The sequence below is a fragment of the Botryllus schlosseri genome, chromosome 1 (assembly GCF_051294905.1).
Source record: "Botryllus schlosseri isolate E-star chromosome 1, Bs_hap1, whole genome shotgun sequence".
Classification (NCBI taxonomy): Eukaryota; Metazoa; Chordata; class Ascidiacea; order Stolidobranchia; family Styelidae; genus Botryllus; species Botryllus schlosseri.
In genome coordinates, this window is record NC_137236.1 from 25,299,294 (window position 1) to 25,316,988 (window position 17,695).

The window sequence follows — 17,695 nt, forward strand, 5'->3', positions numbered from 1 at the left end:
TTTGGTTGCCTATCACCTGGTCGTAACCACCAGCTCAGTGGTCGTAACACACCAGGATCGTGTACGAAACACTCTCGGACGGGCTTAGAAAAATTAGGGCCTATCGATTTGCAAAATCTCTAACTCTACTATGAAATCATAACGCATGCTACTAAGGATAACCTGATAATTGATTCGTGGCACAGGGACGATTCTTAGTTCACGTACATTTTGTAAAATAATCCTTTGATTTAAAAAAAAAATGAATAAAACATTTTTTACCACACTTCAAGTCACGGCTCACCGGCAAACCTCTCGCGGCACCTACGTTAAAATCACTGTTGTTGGGAAATTCATGTGACTATAAAGTTACTGTTTTACATTGGAAAACGCCATTGTGACGTCATGTTGATAAAAGTCGCTCGCAGCCCTTGCCCCACCACCCGATATTGTCACGAGCCGCCACTGCTTAATGGTCTAAATACTTCTCAAAAATATGTTGTATAAGCCAACGGCCGATTACCATCCGATGTACCGACGAATACGATATGGGATGGTTGGAACCCGCAAAATAGTCTGTTCAACAGCAATAGTACAGATATTTCGTCAAAGGAGCTATATTTACCCTATAATTTTGAATTAGCAATATCAATCCACTATAACGTCACAATTGAATTTTCGTGACGTCATTACTTTGAAAAAAAATGTTGATTTTTGTTTTAAATGCAACCGTAATCATGCCCGCGCGTGAGTTCTTCGGAAATGAAAGACCTACATTTTTTCAAAATTCTTCACACTATGGCTACGGTGTGCTGATACACTACTGGTCACGAGACTGTGCTTATTCAATTTTCATTTTCTTTAAAGCTCTAACAAATTCTGTTTTTTCGTGATGTTGCAAATGACCTTTGCGTGTATTGAGCAGGAATGTTCATCTACAGTACTGTAACTCAAATATTTCCTGTCATTTCTGTCACGACCTCAAGCTGCGCGCATAACTATCAGTTTGCGATGGATGTAGTATGGCATATCGTGTTTATTAGGGTTACCATATTTTGTAAATCTGAAAAGAGGACACTTTTTCAAAATTTTTAGACCTGAAATACCGCGGGAAAATCCTGAAAAATTGGTAAATCTTCACCCACTTCGTGGTCGGTTGACTGAATAGGAATATAAAAGGTCAATTTTCAGGCCCAGCGCCCAAAATAGCCGCCGGAGCGTTACTTCAATGCTGATTTACTGTACCTTACTCGAATTTACTCCATATTTAAACGAAATTCTCAAAAAACTGGACAAAATCTCAAAAACAGGACATTTGGGCGTCCTCCGAGCAAACTTTCAGAAAAATCAAAAAAGAGGACAGATCCTTTTAAAAGACGACGTATGGTAACCCTAGTGTTCACTGACTCTCGCTGTAATCCAAAGCGCATATGAAAGGTTGAATAACAAGTTTTGATCAGATATGATTCATAAAACTAAATCAACTAACTATCAGTGCATTGTACAGAAAATGAAGGATGTCAGAAAAACCGGCGGTTTGTTATTCTTATGGGTGATTTTTGAGGTTTTTACTATTCGCAGTGCGAGTGGTAACACAGATATATCGCAAGAGTACATACCGTTGTCGATGCCACGTTTGATATTCACTTTACCCGTTGTTTCGCCGAGGTCGCGATCAAACATGATAACCATCCTTATAATCCATGTCTTTCTAGTTTCATTGGTTGCATTGGTTGTAAACTACATTGGATCAAGTCACTATGTTGTTTTCGCGAATATAAAAATGGGACATCTGTATGGAGTTTCCATATTTATTCAATCTCAACATACCCTGACCCAACACCGTAAAATTATTAAAGCTATTTACTCACGATACAAATTTCAGAAAATAGTCCTCGGTGGAAGGGATCAGCGGTATCAATCCAAATAGTATGGAGACCGTCCAGGATACCATAAGTGAAATTACTGCTCTCTTGAAGTTCGGCCTTGACAGAGGTCTAAAACCAATGAAAATCAATCAGAGCTTGGAAGAACATGGTAACAGAGTCCAGGAAACCAGAGGACACGCGACAATAGAGGACGGAAGTGGATAAAATGATAAATTGAGATCCGAAAATACCAGAGCTTCTTGGAGGTACAGAACTTCAATATAAAATTGAATAGTATATTCATATTGAAATAAACCCGAATATTATCGGCTGACACTCGTCAGGGGTAATCGTCAGCAACTAGTAGAGAATTCGAAAGAACATTGTATATCAACAATCGTATCACCAAAGTTACCACCTGAAAATAGTACTTTGAACGCTCTCTCGCTTGAAATTTCATGCTGGTGACGTCATATTTTGTGATACGATTGTTGATATACAATGTTCTGTCCAATTCTCTACTAGTTGCTGACGATTGCCCCTGACGAGTGTCAGCCGAAAACATTCGGGTTTATTTCAATATGAATATACTATTCAATTGTGAAATACCAGAGTAGAGCAGTATTGGATACTGCTCCCACACCTAACTCAGATTTTTATTACAAGCTCAACTTATTGAAGTGACAGTCGCAGTATCTACTTTTCCATTTCCATTTCTACTGCAACGACTTTTGAAGCAAATCAGATTTATTTACATGATTGTGGTTCCGTGAAGTGAAATTTACTTTCATAATTGAAACTGAGTTTGATTTGGGGATAACGTCGAAGCATCTCAGTAAAGGAACACCATATCAATATTTTGCGATGCATCATGTCATTTTTCATTCAATTGTATTTTCCGAAATTCCCATCGCCCAGTCTCAATGAATAGTTTTCCACGTCCCGTTCTACTTCATATAGTTTAGTGACTTCTACAGCCTACATGGATTTGACAATTGCTTTGATATATCGTCAATGAGTTAGATCACATATTTAAAATACACGTACGCACAAGCTGAGGAGAACTATTCCCAATTTTCAGTAGAGAAATAAATCTATGCGTCTGTACTGTTCCCCGTGACATAACGCAGCAGAAAATATATGTTACCAAAATAATCCGATACGCACCTCGATAAAAATCGCAACTTCATCATCATCAGTGTATGCATTATTGTACATAATATTTTTAAAGCGTCAAAGCAATTGAGGGAGGAGCAAAATTTATGCTCTCAGTTCGCGAACAACTTAACTTCCACGAAAATGACAACGATGTGATTGTTAGCACGTAAGCTGGGATCCGATTGTTGCAAAACGGTCAACACTAAGAACGGCTTAAAGGACTAAAATATTTGCCGTCACGGTGACCAGTTTGTTTACTTTGAAAATTGCGCAGAATCTCTTACTGTCAGGAATGTTTGTGCGTTGGGATATTAAAAACTTTGTATGGACCATATAGTAGCTTACGACTGGTCGAGACGTTTGGCCCACGGGCCGTAGTTTGGATACCCTGTCTACGACTAGAGTAGAACGCAAGTGGGTTAACCTCAATAGTGGAGTGATATTGCACTCATGAGTGGTAAAATATAACGTTATGGAAATTGCTTAAATCAATGGTTCTCAAACGTTTTTTGACACGGCCCCCATTTATGATAGTGAAAAATGTTGCGCCCCTTTAACGTCAAATTACAAAAAGTAACCAGAATGCTAGAAATCCTTACGCAGTGGTTCTCAACCTTTTTGTCTTCGCGGACCCCTTTCGGACCGTCACGGACCCCCTAGGACCCCCAAGAAGTTTCAGATAAATTTTGCTCAATTATCATGCAATCGTCATCTGTCTCGTGCAAATGGTAACTGTGGGCTTCTAGTGATAAACAGCAATAAAATGACTTTTCTTGAAAATAAGATCATACTATTCATGCAGAAATTGGGTTGACTCCTATTATTTCAAAGCGAATTCTGCAACTGCATTTCTTGAAATACGTGGTCGTGTCTTGAAGACCCGCTCCTCCGATTTGACATGAACGAGTGCCGAAAATCCATTTCCACAAATGTAGGTGGCGGGGAATGTAATATTACCGCGTAACGCTTCCGACGACACATTTGGGTATGATCCCAACAAATATAGTACCAAAATGGTTACGTATATCACAGAAGAAAATGGATTTTTGTAAACATTTCGAAGTCACCATGATTGCATGACCTTACTCATCCAACTTTTTACCTCAATCCCCACCAAAACATCTACAAATAGCAAAATATCTGTACCAGTAGACTATTGGCATTTGAGCAATTATAATCAGTCTGCACAGTAGGATATTTCATCTCAGATAACCATTCTGTTAATGTGAGCTCTGGAGTTTTACTAGTAATGAAGCGAAACTGCCTTGTGATTTCCGAATTTAAAAAAAAATACAAACTAGTTTATCAAAATGTTTGTATCAGTAGGCTATTGACAATTTGCCAATTAACATGAGTCTACACAGTTGGATGATTCATCTCAGATGGCCATTCTGTTGATGTGAGCTCTGGAGTTTTTACTGGTAATGAAGCGACACTGCCATCTGATTTTCCAAATTCAAAAAATACAAATTAGGTTATCAACTATTTTGAGGCTTCGCGGACCCCATGAAAATGCTTCGCGAGCCCCCGGTTGAGAAACACTGCCCTAACGGATAGTTTGATGGCACGGAAGTTTTTGACTTGGGCGATTCTTTCTTTACCTAAAAATTTGACCGAAAAAATCAAAATCTTGACTAAACAAACTGAATTTTGACCAAACGTTGACCTAAAGTATGTAAATTTGGTGTTTTCCGCATAATGTTGAAATTTTACCGCTTATCTTCATTTCTGGTTGGAACTGGATGTCCTAATGAAGTAGTTTGGCCCGAAAAATGTTTTGGCATAGAAACAGACTGATTTTTACATGGAAAAAATAGTATTTTAACGAAATCCGGCCTTATGAAGACTTCCAGTAGTTACATCACGTAGGCTTTTACTGTAAAAATAATTAAAATTTGTTGTAGTACAACGAGGGATACTTTCCGACATACTTGGGTAGAAAGTGTATGTCTTTACTAACGACCTTGCCAAGAATGAAGAATAAACGTTCAACAGCAGCATGCAGTTGTTGGCTGACAACACTCGAGTTGTGCGTACACTGCTGGGATACACCCTGTTGCTTCATTCTGGCAATGTTGACAAGCAAATTTTTACAAGTCAAAAAACATCGCCCTAGTTATGACAGTTGATGAGAGTATTCTCGAATAATAAATTAGGACTATACACAAAACAATAACCATGAATTCGAGGTAAATCGCACGGAGAGCAAAGATGATTTAGTATGTGAGGAAACTATTGTTCGTCATATCTGGGTAAAGCATTGGACCAAACTTGCGAAAATCTGTTTGATCGCAAATCAATCAATTTTGCTAGCTATATGATTAGGATAACTACCTCCTACAAATCTCTGGTTAGCCAACCTTGGCTTTTCAGGTTAATTTTCATGCGACTGTCGATTAATTTTGCGTATCGAATTTCATTCACTCGTGATCATGCTGCACGTGAAATGAGGGTCGGTAACCTATGGCTCGCGATCCCTATATCGCTCTTTTTGGTATAGGAGGTGGCTCTTTGATAAACTTTTAATTTTGTACTTAAGTTATCAATATTGCAGCAACGTGTTGGTAACTTTTTATAACGGCCAGAATAATTATTCTCGCGGCAGCATAAACACGTCTTTGTGGGGTAAAGACAGGTGGGTAACCATGGTTAGGGGCTCGTATCCCCCTTTTCGAAATCTTCAAAATTAAGTGGATCTCGCGCCGGCGACTAAAATCACTCGCAAATTCGATCTACCCGACATAGCGCACGTCGAAATCTTTGATTGAACGATACCTTCATCGATCAAAGAGAACAGCAGACATGGGGACGCTTGAATGACAATGCAATTTTCAAATACACATTTTCTTCCTGATTCACACCGAGAAATAAACTGCTTTGGAAGTGACAAACTTCAGAATTAAAAATACAAATATAAAACAACACTATAGATATCGATCCATATCCTTGATTGGTAAGTAGCTTTCTAGTGCGGCCGTTAAAATGTAGGTATGTAGCGCAACGTTAGGTTGAATCGAATAAAGAGGTTGATCAATATTCAGATTTACGGAATCAGTGTGACAATTATATTAGATTATTATCAACGATCATAAATTGTAAGACGGTAGTTCTCAACCTTTTTGTCTTCACGGACCCCTGCGGATCCCCTACCCGGAGTTTTATCTCAAATTTACCTGCATTATCGAGCAGTCGACATCTGTGTTGTGCAGATATAATCTTTAGGCTGGCGATAAATAGCAAAAAAATGACACTTCTTGAAAATATCATCACACTAATTACGTAGAAATGGGCACGACTTTCTGTAGCGGAATCCGTAGCCGCATTTCTTGAAATACGCGGGCGCGTCCTGAAAATCCACGCCTCTGATTTAATATGAACGGGTGCCGAAAATCCATTTCCTCAAAGATAGGTGCTGGCGAATGTAATAATTACCCGAAACGCTTTGGGTATGATACATTTGATACCAAAATTGGGAAACAGAACATATATCGTCCAGCCTATTCATTACATGTAGCAGCTTATCTTGAAGTTTTCCGGATTGACGGTTACCTATATCACGTGAGAAAATGGATTTTTTGCAACCAATTTGTTTTTCGCAAACCCCAAGAAAACATTTCTAAGCAACAATGTATTTGTATCGATATGCTATTGTCGATTAAGATGAGTTGATGTGAGTCCTGAGTTTATGCGAGTTATGGAGTTTGAGCAGTTTTGAAACAAAACTGCCTCGTGATTTCTCTAATTAAAAGGAACAAATTAGGTTATCAACCATGCGGACCCCTGAAAATGCTTCGCGGGGTCCGCGAACCCTAATATAGTCATTCATAAACACCAAGAGCAAGTATCGATATTCATTGAATGGTGCAAGATATGTACTGAATGACCATATTTGGCTCCACCTGTGAGCAGAGAAAATATGGCGCACACTACGAGCTTCATATATTAGTGTTACCAATACCTCATAAATTTTCAATTATTTCGTAACAGTTTGTTGATATGTATGGCTGTTTGGGAAGTACAATTGAAAATATTGGAACACCGTGGCACTTCAGTCGAAAACGGTTACCGACCCCTGATCTATATCCATACGTACCTGATGATAGCTTGGAATCGGTACACTGTTATCAAAACCATAGTCAGAACCGATTGCTCGGACCCAATTATCAACAGAGCGCCCAAAAGAGAACAAGTGGAGCTGGATCTCCATTCAATGTCCACATTGCAGTAACTGCCCTCCACTTGAACGGCTTTGATGCAAATGGAAATGGTGTATACCTGTAATTGCTAGTGTGAACGAGAAAGACCTAAACACGCAACATTCGCATGCGATTCGTTACCCCAACGAGTAAGTCAGAAATCGATAGACTCAGGATGAGGAGCTTGTTGATGCTTGCGCGTGATGACTTGGCAGCACGTCCCTCAGATTTCATGATGTCATGTAGTGTCGATGCAATCACTAAAGTACATCCGATGAGAGCGAATATGCCTGTGAAATAGCAAATTTCCACTTAATATACTTTCATTAGCACAGTACAAATAGTCTGCTGAAGTATTGCATCGCCTTCCAATATTGCAGAATCTGTGTAATTTTACTAGCTTGTTAAGCCTGTTCAAATATTCAGTAGGCCTATAGCGAAGTTTCCGACTTTTTTGAACGTGCATTTTTAATATTGAACAAGTCATCGGTAACATAACTATACGAAATATATCAGTATATAAAGTAAGGCTATGGATAAAATTCTAAAAACAGAATTTCCAAAATATAGAATTGCAAAATTCCTTATAACAATTGGGGTTGCATTTGAAACAAACGGTCTTTTAAAACACTGTTTAAAACATGTTTTAAACCAGTGGTTCTCAACCTTTTTCACCTCGCGGACCGGTAAAACTTCAAAAAATATCTGATGGACCGGGGAACTTTCAAAACTGAAACGAAGCCAAAATATCGAGTATGCAACCGATTTTTGCAATTATATGGTGCTGGAGAGTGACATTTTATGGGAGTGAGTCTGCTGAGTCGAGGTAGAATTGTCTTGTCCAGATAAACATGATACCGCCGAGAGTCATTTACAGTCTTTCGCGCCGAGGGCCATGTGTTTAACCGACCACGCCAACTCGAATAATATTCTTCCTTTTGACAATATCGAGAGAAGAAGCGTTTCGGAGTCGAATCAACCACGTTATCGTGCTACCTTGCTCATTGCCCACTACCACCAGATGCAGGCTACTCCGGCAGCTACAAATACAAGGCGTACCGCAAGAAAACACCCCTTACACCAGATATACCGACCATGCGCAAATCCGGCCGAAAAGGCACTTCGTCAGCCAACCCCCAAAAACGTTGGTCTTGGACCCCCACAACGCGGTAATCAACACTTCCGGGGGTTTCGCCCCCAGACCCTACAGCTGGGTGGATAGGTTTTCATCTGTACTAGTGAGCACATTTATTCTACTCAGTGTAAGCAAATAGTTTATGTAGCTTAATCGCGCCAATAGCGAAAATTTTTGATCATTCATGATTTAATCAGTTTTCTCGATGCCGAAATTTTGGCACGCCTTTCGGCAGGGTTGTAACCAAGTCACAAGGCTTCGAGTCACAAGTCAATCCCACTTTTATAGTTTTGACTCGAGTCAAATCTGTAGTCAATTTCTATTCATCACCGAGCCAAATCCGAGTCCAAGTCAGCGAGCAGAGGGTCAAGTCTGAGTCATTGTATTATGACTCGAGTCTAGTCCAAGTCATTTTGCTGACTGTCCAGTTTCCAGTTAAAGTATTGTTAAAACCACTTTTTAGAACTCTGTTTGATGATATCGAATGGTTCGCAATAATATTTTCCTAATTTTCCTCACTTTCAGCAGTTTTTGGTCGCATTTTCAAGTACGAGTACTAATAGCCGAGATCCCAATATTGTGGTTGCGTTAATATTGTTCGAAATTACAATGAAATGTCGGTCCTGGGCGTCTGGGTCTCGAGTCATATGACGTGGTTCGAATCATGCGCAATGACTCGAGTCTAGTCGTTTCCGTATTTTGAGAAAATAACTCGAATCAAGCCTGGTCATCCGAATATCGCGACTCGAGTCGAGTCATGACTCGAGTCATTACAACATGTTAGCGTAAATTCATAATGTGTTGGTACGTCGTGGCGCGGTAATTGCTGACGCCGAAATGCCTATTTCTATAAATCATGCGTATTTCTCGGAAAAGGGAACCTAATATGCAAGACATTCAGTGACACTAAATCGCGCAAAGAGCGAAAAGAAATTGAAAAATGTTGAAAAAATGTTTTTAAAAAATACGCCATGATTTATGTTCATTTGCAAAATTATTTTGGGCCCTTTTCACGATCAGCCTCTCTCCAATTGGGCGATTTGGAGTGCCCAAGTTACGGCCCTGCACAAAATGAATGAATTGAAAACGAATGATCGCGCAAACTGCACTGTTTAGCGATGAGCTCGTATCTGTTCAGTACTTATCGCCTTCAACATTGCAACTTGAAATTAAGGTATAAAATTGTAATATACCTGGCGGACCGGCAGGAATGTCGACGCGGACCGGCACCAGTCCGCGGACCGGCGGTTGAGAACAGCTGTTTTAAACAATATTTTAAAGAAATGCCATTTAAAAGAAATGTGTGATTTTTTGTGTTATCTAATTATGGTCTATTTGTGTAACTACTTTCAATATAACACGTAATATGAACCTACGGACGATTTGCACCCCATACAGTCATCGAATACGATGATGGGTGGCTGGAACTCTGGATATCGTATTCGGTTCAACCGGTATAGAATGTAGATATGAGTCATTGGTACGGAATGGATGTTCTAATGATGAAGATCACCGACCGCAAAAATGTCGCATAACGATTTAGTCCTGGTTAAAGATATTTTTGATCCGTTTATGACAGTGGTCGGAAGTTTTTTCCGCCGAAGGAGCCATATATATACCATATTTTCAATTTTCAATTTCAATTCACTGTGGCGTGACTTCATTTCTAAAAAAAACAAACATGAAAAACAATAAAAAACATGTTTTAAACAAGGGCGCTGTTTTAAACATGCTTGTTTTAAATGGATTTTTGTTTGAAATGCAGCCCTGATAACAATAAGACTATTGGTAAGGAAGTGAATAAATAAAAGCGAACTGAAGTCGGGCATAGTGATGAATGATGGTGACGTTGAAGTAATTTATGAACATAGGTATTCGCCTCCAGCCATTTCAGTATTTTTTAAACAATTAGGGTTATATATTAGTATGTAGCATATATTTGTGATTCGATATATAGACTATAGAGGATTTCTGCTCTTCTTTTATTAAAACTTAATGTTCTTCGAGGACAAATGTCCTCTTTTTCGCAATCTTTCCTCTTTTTCAACGTTATGCGACTACACAAAGGCGACTATAGTTATACTCGCAGCAAAGTGCACGTGAGAATTGCATTTTTCTGGAAATGTCGCCGAAGATGACAACGGTACCGACGCGTTAGGTTACCTTTTTTGATAAACTTACCGACGGTCGGCATAATCTATATAAATTTCCCATTTTCAAATATGCTATTGATATTCGAAGAGGTGTCCTCTTCGACGGATCTTAAGATATGGTAAACCTAGATTACGCAACTTACTAAACATCCACACCAGCAAAAGGACACCTTTGTTAGTAATCAGAGACCGCTCGTCTGAAAATGCACTAACTATGCAGCCTGGCTGGCATTCGTCCACTCCGGACAAACAATCCTTGCTGCCGTCGCAAACCTAGAAATCGAGAGATTCGATTCAATGAAGTAAAAACTTTTCATTTTTAGACCCCACTAATATGTTCCATGGTCATTGGTTTAAATATTTCAGTTTCAAGTTCCCTGATGGACGTACAAGTCAACAGGTCTGGCATTATGGCCTCACTCCGTATGTCATTATTAGTGCTATTTGTAATTTCCTATTTGCTATTCGCAAGAAATTTCTTCCTATTTTTTATTATAATAATAGATGCTGTATTATTACGGACATCACACTTTCATAAATGAACAGTATGTTCTGATGTTTCAGTTGAGTGATCTATAATTTTGGGAAACGGATTAATGCTATTGAACTCATATACTTCAGGGCTTACCGCTTTTTCCTCAATGTATGTTCCATTGTTAGTACTATCGCACGAGAAATATGTGCAATTTCTTTCGCCTTTACGTGAACTTTCCAAACAACTGTTTTTCTAAAATGTATTTATATCTGAAGTTGTACGTCAACACCAATAAAATTTGTACCAGATATATCGTACTCTTGTATGGCGAAGTATCCTAGTGAGTAACAGTGATTTTTTTCACTGGAATTTTTTTCATGAGTAAGCTGCTAACAGCTGGACTAACGTTCAATTCAACGGTAGCATGGAGGTACCTGACTTTCTTTTCTTCTTTGCGCCAACACTTCCTCATAGGATACACTGATGCAACGGTAGCTGTTGAAAATTCAGGGCTTAACTGAACATATACTTTCACAAATATATTATTTAAAGCACTTTAGAAGACTTTTAGGGTGTCTGTCAGCTTATAGAATTTAGATCAGTGACTCTGAAACTTGTGGCCGGCGTCCGTTTGGGGTGCGTGAGTCACGAAACAGTTTTATGGGACGGCAAAGCACTTTTATAAAATTGACAAGATCCAGAATCATAACGTTGTCGAATTTAAATAATTTCAAGCAAGTTTACAAACAAAACTCTAGGGGCGCCTAACATCGATTCGTAAACCAACAAAAAAGAAATATTTTCGCGCAGATTTTTTGAACCTGAAATTCTTTCTGGATATCTTGATTTTGTCATGGGCACACCTCCGGAAAGAGAACCATAATTGCTACAAAAATTGGCTATTGGCACTGGAAACTGTGGGATACCGGTATATTATTGGGATAGCTCAAGACCAAGGGGATAACTTGGTCTAGGCGTGTGCTCGTATGAGTGCAAGAGCTCTAGGTATCGACACTTGTGCACTCAACATTTCCGCATTGAAGCACTCCGCAAGATATTAATTTTCAGCCAACATGCGGCTTCGCGAAGGGCGCTGCCAAAAAGAAAACGGCGATAGCCGCTCAGCCCAAAACGGCCGCCGCATGTTGTTCTAAAGCTAAACGTTCAAAAATGATATGTCGAAGCACCGAAATCACCTATCCTTGCAATGTCAGCCGCACGGTTCACAAGCAACTTTCAGCGGAATATATTGAGTTGTGCGAAGAAATGCTAATTTAAGATCAACTGGCAACCTACGTCATAGCAACATCCAGTACTGTCAGAGAAGCGTCAATCATTACTTGATGATGTCTCAAATTAACAGCACCCATCTCTCAACAAAGTGATTATTAACAGTATTATGCAGTCTGATGGTAACGCGCGAGACCTTCGCGGATAATATTAAACGTGGCCTTGCGGTATGAGCAATTATTATGCAAGAATATTTATTCGCGCCCAAATTTTTCAAGGCACCATCTCTATCAGCTTCCTCAGAAAAACCCGATCACGGGAGCTGAGGGAGCGAAAAAAATTATAGTCGTATTAGCAAGAACGAAGATTGTACATGGATTGGATTCATGAACCCCAAATATTTCGTGCTTCGCGAGGAATTAATAGATCGAAATGTGCGTTGATTTCTCATAATACTAATTCACTAGCGTTTTGGTGCGTATAGTAGGCCATAGTGATACCTATAAATAGATGAGTCCATCGTTTAGGAAGACCCATTGAGGAGTGTTCACAAATTTTAATTATACTGACAAAAACAGACTCACTGATAATGTGAATTGTTATCCTAAGATCTGGGAAATTATCGATGGTTTTTGAGTCCCATTTATCCGACGATAACTCAGCAAATGGTTATCAAACGCATACAATGCTTTGGACAATGAACGAACATGTCCCATGATCCCATTTCAACATATTAATCTGCACAACGAAGAAAAAGGCTTGTCGTATACACTTCGTGACCAAAGAGCCTGTTAATAGCTCGTCCGTTTCAAAAAGTCGTGAGATTTCAATAATTACTCGAGAATGCAATTTCTTTCCAATTCCATCTGCAGCTTGGCAGCGCAACCGATCCATCGACGAGAAGAATTGAAGCCGACTTCTTTGAACCTATAAACGAACAGTAGATTGCTTGGAATCGATGGCTGGCAAAGCTGACTCGTTTCCAATGACTCTCTGTAAATATCACGCATTGCAGTAGATTCCGCCTGACATTATGTGAGTAAGAACACTGTAACAGTTTAACAGAGCACTTTGCCTGAACAAAACGTTCCATAAGATTACACCCTCGTTTGATAGCGCCGCTCGGTATATAATAAAGCACATACCATCACGAATATGGATGAACTTACAGGTTTATACTATGTTTTTCCAGAACGACCCTACAATGGGCGTTATTCCCGAAGCACGCCTGAGCAGCATTCTTATATGCGCATACAAAATCGGTAAATTCTTCCCCTGAAAACGAAACCGTCGTCAGGAAAACTTACTCAGACAGGCGCTGTTTACTGCTTATCGTTGTAATCAGTGATTCCCAACCGCGGCCCCCAGCTAGCCTTCTTGCGGCCCCCACAAAAATACTGAAAATCGTTTTATGAAAAAAAATATCTTTATAAAATACTCTTGCTTGGCTTGGAGTCTGGAGTTGTCAATAAGGATTGCAGGAAAATTGTGAGTACACTGCTAAGATTACGTCATTGCTGTTTCAATGCAATGTGCCCTACCTTTCCAGTTGAACGAGCAGTACCTATAGATATAGGTTTGGATAGAGGTGTTGACAGGACCGTAACTGCCGCACCCCAAACCTCCCAATTGGCGGGGAAAGCGACCTCGAAGGGGGCCCTAAATAATTAAGTGAATTAGCAAAAATTATAGAGTATTTTATGAAATTTTATGCGATTTCAAATTTCCAGGTATGGAAATACCTGATTAAATAATTACCTAATTACCTAATTACCTATAACCTAATTATTGGGTACTCTTCCACCAAGATAAAATACGCAAGATTTATAGAAGTGGGTATATCGGCGTTAACCATTACGGCGCCACGACGCACGAAGACGTATAAAGTTTTAGGCCATGCAACATGCGACTCCAAGAAGTGTGCCAGAACGATCGGCAGCGAAAAAACCTTGACCGAAAAGGACTGCCGTTACGCTGGCCGAAAACTTCGTTATGTATACAAAATACATATAGGTATAGTTGACCATAGGAGCCCAAATGACTGGCGTCGAATGTTCTTCTCTTGGCAATCTGAACCTCACGAGACAAATAGACTACCATCCCACAGGGAAGAATTATATGCCCGTGAAGACCTACCAATTTGAAATCATGTGCATCTTTTAGTTAAGTACGTTTGGGCGATTTTATATTTCATATTCATATTTTGATATAGGAGACTGGAGGTCACGAAATAACATCATGTATAAAAGTTGTACCAACGGGTCCGCCCGCCCGAATATGTTAAATTATTATTTACTGGCCCTACAGTTTCCACGACACCCCACTCAGCTCTGCCGGTAAATCTGATTATGTGAGCAGAGAGGGCAAGAAATTGATAGCAATATATATGCAATTCCAGATCTCATTGACCTATTTTATTTTGAATTATCAAAAACTTTCGCGCCTCACGCTGGCTCACTAAACGGTGATCCTAATTTCGTGGCAGAAGCGAACAACGGGACGGGGGATCAGTTTATCCCCCTATGGGAGCTCAAGACATAAGTGTTTTGGTGTGCCTGACGAAGTGCTGTTCGGGCACACGCCCGAAGATGTTTAATTATTATTGAGTGGTCCTACCTTTTCAAACACAACTCACTCGGCTCAACGGGTTAATCTGATTACGTGAGCAGAGAGAGGATAAAAATTGATAGCAATATATATGCAAGTCGGACGCACTATATATGCAAAACGGACACCCGATTTAGGTGATAAATAGCGGTAAACAGCCATTTAGCCTGAGGGGTCTGGTGGGCTTTGAAGGTCGGTCTATCACCCTATGGGGAGCCCGGGAGCAACGTTTTTTGAGGGGAGAGGCTGACGAAGTGACGTTACGGCCCTGGGTATTGATAACTAATTTACGGATAGATGTGCAACAAGTGACTCACGATTGAATACGCCGAGATGCGTACTGCTTATAGTAGCATAATTGGTAGTCCTAGCTCGCGACGCAAGCGTCCGAATAATTTGATATGTCGGTGTTTATCGAAAGCAAGTGTCGCACTGATTCCAAAAATAATAATTAAAATCTAGCCAGGGCAATAAAACTATTCAGAAATAGCAATCAAAGGTTGATTGTTCTGAACAATGGGAGCGCGGCAACACAATGGCCAATGGCGTCAAGCGAATGATCGGAATAATGCCAATTTTCATATTTTGGTGACTATTTTGGGTTCCTTTCATTATCCTGGTATTCGTGCGGCCCCGACCGTACTCTGAAATTCTAAATTTGGCCCTGCCACCGAAAAAGGTTGGGAACCACTGGTTGTAATGATGCTTTAGCCACTAAAGTTTGGTGGTTATACTAACCACTGAATCGTAAACCCAAAAGATGCTATGAACAGAGTTTGAATGGTTCAACCTTTATATAAGTCAGGGGCAGGAAACTTCACCAGTCGGCGGATCTGATATGAGAAAATGAAATACTAATAGTTTCATGGTCATCATTCTCAAGTTGGCCACATTATCATGAAAGACCGGAAAGTCTCTGCGGGCCTTATGTTGCCCGTCCTAGATATAATGGGTTCCTAAACTTTTTTTTAGCTTGGACCCCTTAATTTTATTTTAAGCCTTCGCGTTTCCCCTAGCAAAAAACTCACCAGAACCAATTTATGAACCACGGTATATCTATTGGTATTGTTACGTTCGTCGATTCAAGTAAGCCATTATCCAAGACCATTCAATATTCAAGTAACGGTATAGTACAGCTCATAATATCTGATTACCGGTAGCTCATTGGATGCTGCAAATTCAGTTTGCAGTCGACAGTAAAATGTTCAGTCACGGTATCAAGGTGTGGATATACATAATTCGCAATCAAGTTGAAAAGTGAATTTGCCAGAACCCGAATGAAATACGCAAAATCATCCCATACCCACTTTTTCTGCGGGTATTTCGCTCATTAACAATTATATATAGGCCTACGATAAACATACACAACACACACAATATAGTTCCGTAGCTAACTGAATCCGGTATTACGCGATTCACCGACGATTCGCAATAGCTTATGATTAAGTCATATTACTATTAATTTTATCCACTCTCAGCCCCCGTGATCAACTTTATTGGTATAGACTTATCTGTGGGTTAGCACCGGGTGGGCTTATTATTAATAATTACTTTGTTGATGCAAGTTAATATTTCGTAACGCCGGGAAAAGATTGTCTCTCCTCAAATGATTTCAAAGTCACTCACACGTACCGTATCAAACGCAAAACACTTTTCTATTGAGACGCATGGGGCTACAAATTGCCATTTTTGCTAGTGCACGTCATTTCGCTCTGTCTTTGTATTCGTACCGTGGCGCTCATATTGCGAAGAGATGTCTTTTTTGGCACCGACCATTTCGGCACCTAGACGAATCAATGTCACAGATTTCGGATAACAAGTGGCGGTGTTTTAGGTTAAGGTTTTATCGCTTCCGATCTTTTGGCAAAGTACTTTACGGATACATTTGTAACTTCATGCATCTTGATGAGTCTTGTGGCGAAGATGACTGGTGCGGGAATACCGGTGCTTAATTGCGAATAATGTTATTTGAGAAGGGGTACGTATCAGAGTTGGATCAATTGTAATTTGTAATTGAGCAGAATGCAATTATTACATTCTTTAATGAAGCATTTCTATTCTGTGTAATTGTAATTGAAATTGTAATTTGATGAAAATTTTGCTCAATTACAATTGCAATTACATTGTTATGGAAACTTGATAATCACTACATAAAATAATCAATCACCCATTTATTCGTCACACCAGTGAAAATCCGGTACGGACGAGGATTACGACGAGGGGCCGCAAGGCCTTAAGGCTCGAAACCTGTAATAATTAGCCTATTTACATCGGTGTTCTACGTGTGCCGCGTAATAAGTAGATAATTCAGCCATGCTAAACTGTTTGCCATACTTTAGTAGCAACAAGAAACTTTGTGAATTATATTATAGGCTAAACCAGTGGTTCTCAAACTGGGGGGGCGTGCCTCCACCCCCCCTACCCCCTTGGGCGGCGTGAAAGCATCTGAAGGTCGGCGCGAAGCTCCGGTAAACTTACGGTAAACTCCGGCGACTCACTTCTATTTCATAGCTATTGCTCTGTCTATAGTCCGAATTTTATATTGGAGATTCCCTCATCAACAGTCATAATCTTCCATACCATCAAACTATCTGTAAGGATTGCTAACATTCAGGCTTTATGGTGTGATATGGCGATAAGTGGGGTACGAAATATTGCACTGTCATAAAGGGGGGCGTGTCTGAATAAGTTTGAGGATCAGTTGGCTGAACTCAATCTTAATATTTCAAAAATGAATGAACAACAAATAAACTCTTCTGAAACCTGTGCTGAACCATTTCCTACACACCACGGTCATGGTTTTATTTTTAAATCTCTGACCAGTACCAAGGCTCGCTGCAACAATTGCGAAAAGAAATTCAAGATTCCAACCAAGGCTTCATCAAACTTGATCA

General features: G+C 39.8%; 1 protein-coding gene across 1 annotated transcript in view; it reads right to left on the bottom strand.

Annotated features, from left to right (window-relative positions):
• Positions 1-17,695, bottom strand: part of LOC145445975 (uncharacterized) — a 103,973-nt gene that overhangs the window by 4,705 nt on the left and 81,573 nt on the right. The window contains exons 21-28 of the mRNA XM_080324149.1: positions 13,364-13,469; positions 13,032-13,121; positions 11,399-11,459; positions 11,118-11,216; positions 10,633-10,762; positions 7,343-7,491; positions 7,099-7,280; positions 1,851-1,976 (exon numbers count right to left, since the gene is read on the bottom strand). Coding sequence (XP_080180275.1) covers positions 1,851-1,976; positions 7,099-7,280; positions 7,343-7,491; positions 10,633-10,762; positions 11,118-11,216; positions 11,399-11,459; positions 13,032-13,121; positions 13,364-13,469 — 943 coding nt within the window. The remainder of the gene's footprint in view (positions 1-1,850; positions 1,977-7,098; positions 7,281-7,342; positions 7,492-10,632; positions 10,763-11,117; positions 11,217-11,398; positions 11,460-13,031; positions 13,122-13,363; positions 13,470-17,695) is intronic.